General features: G+C 35.6%; 1 protein-coding gene across 4 annotated transcripts; it reads right to left on the bottom strand.

Annotated features, from left to right (window-relative positions):
• Nucleotides 1–4,743: 4,743 nt before the first annotated feature.
• On the bottom strand, nucleotides 4,744–8,769 carry LOC149176598 (uncharacterized). 4 transcript variants are annotated; one of them, XM_089419947.1, is made up of 8 exons: nucleotides 8,429–8,762; nucleotides 7,701–7,783; nucleotides 6,409–6,507; nucleotides 5,776–5,893; nucleotides 5,426–5,551; nucleotides 5,219–5,268; nucleotides 5,074–5,114; nucleotides 4,744–4,962 (listed from the first exon to the last, which is right to left on the bottom strand). In XM_089419947.1, exons 1-5 carry the CDS (start codon nucleotides 8,466–8,468, stop codon nucleotides 5,469–5,471), a joined length of 423 nt encoding a protein of 140 aa, XP_089276073.1. In that variant the 5' UTR covers nucleotides 8,469–8,762; the 3' UTR covers nucleotides 4,744–4,962; nucleotides 5,074–5,114; nucleotides 5,219–5,268; nucleotides 5,426–5,468. The 4 variants fall into 4 exon arrangements, with proteins under 4 accessions (XP_089276073.1, XP_089276072.1, XP_089276074.1 ...); XM_089419946.1 differs by having other exon boundaries at nucleotides 5,410–5,551; nucleotides 8,429–8,761; XM_089419948.1 differs by adding an exon at nucleotides 7,905–8,244 and having other exon boundaries at nucleotides 5,219–5,551; nucleotides 8,429–8,716.
• Nucleotides 8,770–9,067: the final 298 nt, after the last annotated feature.

Below are 9,067 nucleotides of genomic sequence, written 5' to 3' on the forward strand. Positions count from 1 at the left end.
CATACCTTCCCATTTAGAGAGTTTTTTTAAATCCCTCTAAACTTATGATTTTATGGTAAGTTATCTCGTGATCTCCTATCGCCAACCAAAATGAAAGCAAACCAATTTTATCTAGAAGCATATGCACAATCACTTAAACACATGGTATCTTCTTCTAAAATTCAATCAAACAAACAATTTTTGAATTCATGTCAAAACCATTATACCATTTTGATCAAATTTAAATACATGTACTTTGTGTTGTTTTTCTTTAATATCTTGATTTTGGCTTGCTTGAACATTTCAAGATAATCTTCATGAGTACATTGGTTTTATGCAAGTTGTACACACAACATTTTTAGGATAAGCTTCATGAGTACCTTGGGTTTATGCAAGTTGTATACACAACATTTTCAGACATACCAAATGCTTTATTAATAGTACAAACCCTCTTAAATGGCATCCCTTCTATGAATTCCCTAGTTGGAAAGCTAACAACTATCTCATCAAAAATATTGGACGTGACACGATAAAGAAAAAAATAATAGAGTTGTTAAAGGAGACCATAAAATTAACAGAGGTGGCACGGAATTGTGCAGTGAAGGAATATGAAGGCAACAAGGTATTTTGTTTCATATTTGGTGCTTTATTTTGTTTTTCCACTTCTCTATAACTAGTGTAAAGGGATCATTCTAGTACAATGTTATGATAAAAAACATGAGCCTTTTGTTGTAAGTCGAAGGAACTTTTAAATTTTTTCTCTTAAAGTACTTCTTTAGGGTGTGAAGGCCTAAATGGTAGCCTTTATCTATAAAGGCTCCTAACTGAAAACCCTAATGTCAGGAATGGATGAGTTCTACAATGTTTAGAAGGCACGTGAAGTATCTAACAAGAAGGAAGGCACGTATAAAATTAGCCCGATACAAGATTTGGAATATTTCAAAAAATAGAGTTTTTGCAACAACATATGTATGTACTAATAGTATCTGGTAGAAATTCATTTACAGATGTAGGGCACACTTCTAGTACACTTACTAGTGACATTGATTGAGCTTTTTCATTCACCTCTTTCCTATTCATTCAGTTTTGGTAGCCCTAAAGGAGAACTAAAATGCATGCTTTGGAGCTATTGTATGGCATAGAAGAACGGGGAGAAGGGCAAAATCTATTCAAAACATAACTTGTAGGTAAGAAATATTGATGCAAGCTATTGCAGGGAGCATAAACTTGTAGGGAGCAGAAACTATTGCAGTGCACTAAAGTAAGCTATTGCATGGCACAGAGGAACTTTTCACAAGTAATACGCACAAATCACAGAAGGTGGTGAATAACCCTTGCCTTTTGTTGTGGGAGTTGCCCAGTAGAGGCCTTCTTGGCAGTGAAACCCAATCTTACCAAGGCTGTATAAAATTGTGGGTGGACAATTGAGCCTATTAAGAAGCTAATGCAAAGAACGAGAGGGGTGAAAGGATAACTTAAAACGAAATGTGAACCTTGTAGACACTGCCTTGCAAGGTGCATAAGAAGGCCATGCTTGAAACCACCTACTCGGAAAGCATAGCTTGTGGAACCATTCACAAGTAGCATATGGTGAGTACATGCAAGTAGCACTTGTCCATTACATGCACATGATCATGTGGCATGGTCTGTGGTCTCCTTACTAGAGGCCTTCTTGGTAGTGAAGCCCAATCATACCAAGGTTGTAGAAAATTGTAGGTGGACAGTTGGGCGGGTGAAAGGATAACTTAAAGGAAATGTGAACCCTGCATAGTAGGAGAAGTTACTCAGGGCGCAAAAGAAGGCCATGCTTGAAACCACTTACCTGGAAAATGCAGCTTGTGAAACCGTTCGCAAGTAGCAGATGGCCACTAAATGAAAGTAGTGCATGGCCATTACATGGAGATGGCCGTGTGGTGTGGTCTATGGCGAATAATACAACCTATATATAATAGGAAACCAAACATTTAATTCTAATAAACTAATGTCAACATTACTTTATGTACATAAAATACCAATCATGTAAATCCTTTCAACCAAAAAATCATTTTGAAAATATTATTAGTGGCCAAAATCATTGCGCTCATGAGATAGATTGAGATAGATTAACCCACAATGAATAAAACCTTAGTTTAATTTGAAAAGAGATTACTAATAGTGTATGTCTAAGGACTAATAAGCCATTAACACCACTTAAAAGTATATATATATATAAATTGGGCATTGTCCATATAAGAGGAATAGATATAATATTTATATAAATCCATATATTTATAATTCAGATATTAATTCCAACCAGAATTATGGTGATTAGAAGATAATATAATTCAGGTTCAAGTGTTCCAAAAATATGTTAAAAAAAATCACATGTATAATGAGAGAGGTATATATTGTGTAATGAAAAGTATTGGTTTCAGACACCTACCCTAAATTTAATGTTAATTTAAATTATTTTAAAAATATCACACATTAGATTAATATTATATAACTTTCGTAATATCAAAACATTTAATATCCATTGAAATTTGGTCTTCCATTTAAACTTTCTGAAGTCTTCTACTGAAAAATATCTATGAGGAGAAGCCATTCTTATAATGTTTATATACAATGTGAAGGGAAGCCATTTCCGTTGAAGGCAGAGAAATCTGAGGCTGTCCTTGCGCCTTTGAGAAAAGTAAAATAAGGTAAACAAGATCAAAAGAATGGGCTGCGCTTAGTAATTGGTTCACCCATGGAAATAACGAATAAATGGTTGATTGATTCATTGCACGAAAACTCAATTATTTTTCCATGAAAATACCCGAATTTTGGTTGATTGATTCATTGCACTAATCCAACTAAATTATTCTGGGTTCTTTAAACTTAACGGTTCCGGCATATAACTTTTATATCTGTAACCGGAAGTTGGATGTAATGGAAAATTATAATATTTATGAGATTTCATATATTTAAATATAAGATTAGCATGGTGCAACAAATACATTTTCAGATTTTCAGATTTCCATAATCATAAAAATAATAATAGTAATTTATTACATAAAAATAAGTTAAATTAAATAGAGCCATAGAGCTGGCGATTTGATAAAATTAAATAGAGCCAGAGATGAATACAAAATTTGATGTTATATTTTGCTTTTGGAATATCAGTTAAAATTTGTAATTCCATCTTATTGTAATTAAATTTATCAATTTACATTAACTACTTCTATATTTATCAACTTGTTAATATTATATCAAGATATCACTGGAACAGTACTTTTAATACTCAATAAATATATTTATGCATAATAAGATATAAAATTATTCCAGTTACAGCATAGAAATAAAAACATAAAATACTTGATAATTAATTTATGAAGTACGATCGATTTAAGAATACGGAAACTAAAAACTACATTAGTTGCACTATACGTAATTGTTGATGGTATTTAGTTTCAGCTAGATTTCTTTTAAAATGTTCAAAACAAAAGCGGTGACACCGTGAAAATAATTGAAATTATTGGCAACGACGGTGCACTACTACATGTAGGGGGTTTTAAGACAATATTTGAGTCAATTGTCTTAACTTAAGACAAAAAGAAACTCAAATATTGTCTCTAAGCGGGTGTCTCAAAATATAATGTCTCAAAAATTTGTCTCTATAAAGAGAATATAGAACACATATTATTATTGTCTCTATAAAGACAACTTCATTTGTCTCTTTAGAGACAATTTCATTTGTCTCCCTAGAGACAACTTCATTTGTCTCTTTAGAGACAATTACATTTTTGTCTTCTTAGAGACAATTCCATAATTCAAACTATTGTCTCTCTAGAGACAATATAAAAAATTATTTAAAAAAAAATAAATGTCCATAATTCAAACTATTGTCTCTCTAGAGAGAATATAAAAAATTATTTAAAAAAAATAAATGTCCATAATTCAAACTATTGTTTCTCTAGAGACAATATAAAAAATTATTTAAAAAAAAATAAATGTCCATAAATCAAACTATTGTCTCTCTAGAGACAATATAAAAAATTATTAAAAAAAAAAATGTCCATAATTCAAACTATTGTCTCTAGAGACAATATAAAAAATTATTTAAAAATAAATAAATAAAATCATTTTGAATGTCTGCTGGCCTGTATCGTTCTCACCTGGAACAGATTCGTAAGATAATAAGCAGGAATCTTCCACACAATACATACATATAATTTCAGTTCCCCATTAATGATCTTTAAAGGGGAAGTGTAAAACAAGGGTGAGAATATTTGCAAATCTATTCCAAACATTAAAATTCAGGCTAGAGTTGGGACTTACATTTATAATACATTTTTGCAATTTCCAAAGACTTAAATTTTAGGAAACAAAGAATGTGTGCACTAAAAAAAATTAAATTAGAATTTAAAAATATTATTCTAAATTTGAACTTAGGTTGATTATAAATTTTAACAAGAAACAAGGTTATCAGTTAATTTTGATCTATGATGATTATATACAAAGCAATTGTTAAAATTAACCGAAGAAAAGATCTTTATGACGGGAATATGCTTTTATATAATGATCGACATACTTGCCCAATGACTATTCACAATATGACCGTATAAAGCCTATCGTGGAAACAGGAGTTTAAGCCAAATTGCTACTGCAATCATCATTGTGATCCTATTGTTAACTGTGCAGATTCAAAGTCTCTGCTGATATTATAATTTATTATAATTAAAAATGCTGGAAAGCATTCTGCGGGAACCATCAAGCCTTTATGTCATTGTCATAAATATAATAGACACAATTAAGGAAATAAAATTTATAACGCAATTATTTCGATACCTGGAACAGAGTGAAATGGATCAAGAATATAATAAGTTCAGGGCGATCGAACCAAAACAACTTATCGGTTGGCTGCACCACTGGAATTCCTTTAACTACAGAATGTCTCCCTTGAATTGCTAAGGCCATCTCTAATATTATAAGTTGCAGCTTCACTCCAACTATCAAAACTATCTGCACAAGTAATGCAGCAATAAACACGCAGAAGTCAATAGTTGACAACTTTTCTATATCATTAACTTATATCATTAGTAATTCTACTTCCGAACATTTACAGGGACTTACAGCTAAGGGAACGAAGGAGAACCAAAAGTATGAATGCCAGTCTGCTCACCCAGTAATGCAGCCAGTGAAAGAGACAACGTCAGATTCGCTAGTAACAGAAACAAAACTAAACATTGGAGTAAGACAGAGAGTTGTGAAGTCTTACTATGCAAGTGGATAAGCAAAAAGCCCATGGCAAAAGTCCACAGGGGAACACTGCAGATAACGCAATAACTGCTGTAGTGTTAGGTAAAAAGCAAGGGGAGGTTTCCCAGAGAAACAAAACAAAAGGAGGACTGAGAAGCGTTGCAGGAGGAAAATCAATTATTATTGCTAGAGACCAAAGTTTTTACGCACAAAAAGTTAATAGAACCTGATTCCAATCACCCTCTTGAAGTCGTCATCCAATGATCTCTTTATATAAAGAGATCAATAACTATACGGAGTGCACAGAAAGAAACTACCGGAAAGAAAGAAAGAAAGAAAAACCTTTCTTCTTCTGCAATCCACACCAACAACAATTTATATATTAATTTCTAAACGCAAAACTTAAAACAAGAAAAGATGCCACTGTCATCACGCAAAGACAACCTTTCATTATTATCACACTTATTACATACCACTCTATACACGCTACACCCAACCGTGAATACATAACATTCTATACACCTACACCTATCAATTAATACATATCCTGCAAATTTCATGGCAAGAAGAAATTACCATCACTTGTCACAGCTGGGATCGCCTCATTTGTGACCACCGTGCCCACCACGGTGTTCTTGGTCGCGGCTGCCTGGTCGACCACCAGGGCCGCCAATGCTCGGACCCACGACGTGACCTACACCAACACCAGGATCCATTGATGCCTCCACTCAATTGCAGGTATGGCTAATCATAGTCAGGCTGAATGAGAGCAAAATGGCGAGGAAAAGACAGTGATACATAATCCTTGTGGAACAAAGTAGCTCCATTTTAGCATGATGTAACTGAATACGTAACTCACTACAGGTGCAAAAAACCACGGCTCAATAGCTAATTTGAGCAGCAAAATGTGAATGAAATGTATTAGTATGCATCATTATTTATAATAATCAATTTCCGTGACATCCAATTCCATTTGGTTTTGTCGTGCAATCCATGGCTTAACTATGGGAAATGACAAAAACAATTAATCTATGGCTGCCATTCTTTATAATTTCATTATTTATAATCTATGGTGCTACGTTCGACTCCATTGTTTCAACACCACTTCCAATCTATAAAGCATTGGGAAGGCTTGACAACCCAAAACCGATGCAGTGGGAGTATCAAGAAATAGATGTCAATAAAAATCACGAGACTCTGGAACCCAACCATGTCATGGAGGTAAAACAAATATCGATTCATGGAGCTCTTCTGAATTATACGCCCCTCGTTTATGTAAAATTCACAGATTTGAATTGTCGAACATGTCTGCATACAGATAAGAACAAGATTTAGAGCATCGAATGAGATTGCATTTCAACATAAACAATTTCAGATTGTGAGTTAAAGTATTATTGAATCTAGAGATTTATTATAGAAGTTTATTATACAACTCAGTGTGATGTGCAATCATTAAAATTGAATTGAAATTTTGTTAGGTAGATTAAAATAAAAATTATAAAAAATCTATAGAAAAATTTCATGTCAGAATTAGAACTGCAATTATAGACTTTACGCCAAAGAAATACTGAACAAGGATATACATACTAATAGAAGTAAATTACCGAAAGTGCTGGAATCTGGAAGAATGGCAGACAACGGAGGAGCTTCTTCCTCGGTTAGAAAACTGAGGATGGACTCCAAAGAGACACATAGGTAAATACCCTAAATCGTGTTGGTGAGCACGTCAAAGAATATAGTGAAGAACAAATTTTCCAAAACCCTACGGGTAGGAATCCCGCAGAGCTAGAATATCCAAGAAACTTACAAGCAAGATTTAGCTATTCCAGACATCAAATCATAAACAGCAAGGAACCATAGTTAAACATTGTCGCAGAGAACAAATGTAGAAATTATTGACAGTTCAGTGTTGTATCTATTCCTGATAAACCGTAAAAACACAAATGGAAAATCCTGATAGAGGCTGCCATGGCCATATACTCACATCATCCAAGTGGAAAGCAATAACGGGAGAAAACATCATTTATATCACATAATGCAGCATGAAACGATAACCATCCAACAGTAGACTATAAGTCTTAAAATTCATGCGACCAAAATATTTGAAAGAAATAATAAGCTTAAAACATCGCAATGCGAACAACAGCACTCAGGTTACTTCCTGAGGAATGTTTTCCAACACATTTTCAATCCACAAAGAACAACCAAAATAAGCCACGGGATTAGCCATGGCATAGTTAAACACAGAACTACACCGGTGCGGCCACTGTTCAAACCCGGAAGCTGGAAAGACAAAACCCTCTACACGAGTACAGAACATAGGTCTTAACCACTACAGCTCTCAGCTGTTAAAATATTACAACACTTCTAATTCAGGTTGACTTCGAACTAACTGTGTAGCAGAAGCAGTTATACACTTGGGAGCCGAAAAACCCCAGCTCCAGATAACCAGAGGAGCCAAGCTCTGCCGAAAAGAAACAAACCGAAGATAAATCCCTTACCTGGAAATCTCGGGCGATGAAGTCTGGCAAGGTGCCCACCATGCAGCAACGACGGCTAGCTCCGAGACTCTTTGAGGAAAACCCTACAAGCACAGAGTACCGCATCAAACATTAGCAACAGAGTTTGTGGAAAACAAATAAACAAAAAAAAAAAAACTTCAGTGACGAGGAATTTCCCGAAAAGTTACATTATAGAGCACTTACCCGGGTTCCACTAAACGATGAGGAAGCCATAACCCTACATCTGTAGACCTTCCAACTCATTCGAGACCCTGGACTGACAGATAGAGCAAACCCGCGAAAAACAAAGGGGAGAAACGGAGCTGGCGCCCAGGAGTGGAAGTGAAAACACAGCAAAGCACCAGAGATCTGGAAAGATCTAACCTCGGAAAGCTCTGGACCGTAGGATCATAACCCGGTCTATCCTCCGTCGATGCGACGATAAGCTCGAGAAAGGTGACTGCGGAGGGATGGGCCTGCTCGTGCCACGTACAGGGCACCATGCAGCAACGACGGATAGCTCCCGGACTCTTTGAGGAAAACCCTACAAGCAGAGAGTACCGCATCAAACATTAGCAACAGAGTTTGTGGAAAACAAATAAACAAAAACCCTACAAGCAGAGAGTACCGCATCAAACATTAGCAACAGAGTTTGTGGAAAACAAATAAACAAAAAAAAAACTTCAGTGACAAGAATTTCCCGAAAAGTTACATTACAGAGCACTTACCCGGGTTCCACCAAATGATGAGGAAGCCATAACCCTGCATCTGTAGACCTTCCAACTCATTCGAGACCCTGGACTGACAAACAGAGCAGACCCGCGAAAAACAAAGGGGAGAAACGAAGCTAGCGCCCAGGAGTGGAAGTGAAAATCCAGCAAAGCACCCGAGATCTGGAAAGATCTAACCCCGGGAAGATCTGGACCGTAGGATCATAACCCGGTCTATCCTCCGTCGATGCGATGATAAGCTCGAGAAAGGTGACTGCGGAGGGATGGACCTGCTCGTGCCACGTACAGGGCAGAGCAGGAAAATTAACATCGCAAACCAAAAATTAACCATACAATACAGCTTAGCCAGTTGAACACTTAATGAGGTTGACAGATGTAAGCATATAACCACCGAGTTTAATAGATAGTGAGGAGGTGGGAGTTTCCCAAAGCACAAGTATAGTTAATGAAAACAGTAACTGTAGTATCAACCCTTTAACCATCACCGCAGAAACTATTCAGACTCCAATCCATGACCTTCGCGAAGGAAAATGCTATTTCCATCACTATAGGATCATTAATGGGCTCTTACATGCGCGGGAGATAGACGTTTATAACTAGATAATAAAAATAAAAACAGCGCGTTACGCCTGTTAT

Source organism: Pinus tabuliformis, chromosome 4_1 (genome assembly GCF_031772625.1).
Source record: "Pinus tabuliformis cultivar Carrire ecotype Pingquan chromosome 4_1, CPIR1, whole genome shotgun sequence".
Classification (NCBI taxonomy): domain Eukaryota; kingdom Viridiplantae; phylum Streptophyta; class Pinopsida; order Pinales; family Pinaceae; genus Pinus; species Pinus tabuliformis.

Bases quoted from the DNA above. Each gene is read 5' to 3' on its own strand.
- LOC149176598 (XM_089419947.1), bottom strand. From the start codon at position 8,468: ATGCAGGGTTATGGCTTCCTCATCATTTGGTGGAACCCGG. The intron at 7,784-8,428 runs GTAAGTGCTCTG...CTGTGCTTGTAG, and splicing joins CATCATTTGGTGGAACCCGG to GGTTTTCCTCAAAGAGTCTC. The intron at 6,508-7,700 runs GTAAGGGATTTA...ATCTGTATGCAG, and splicing joins TCATCGCCCGAGATTTCCAG to ACATGTTCGACAATTCAAAT.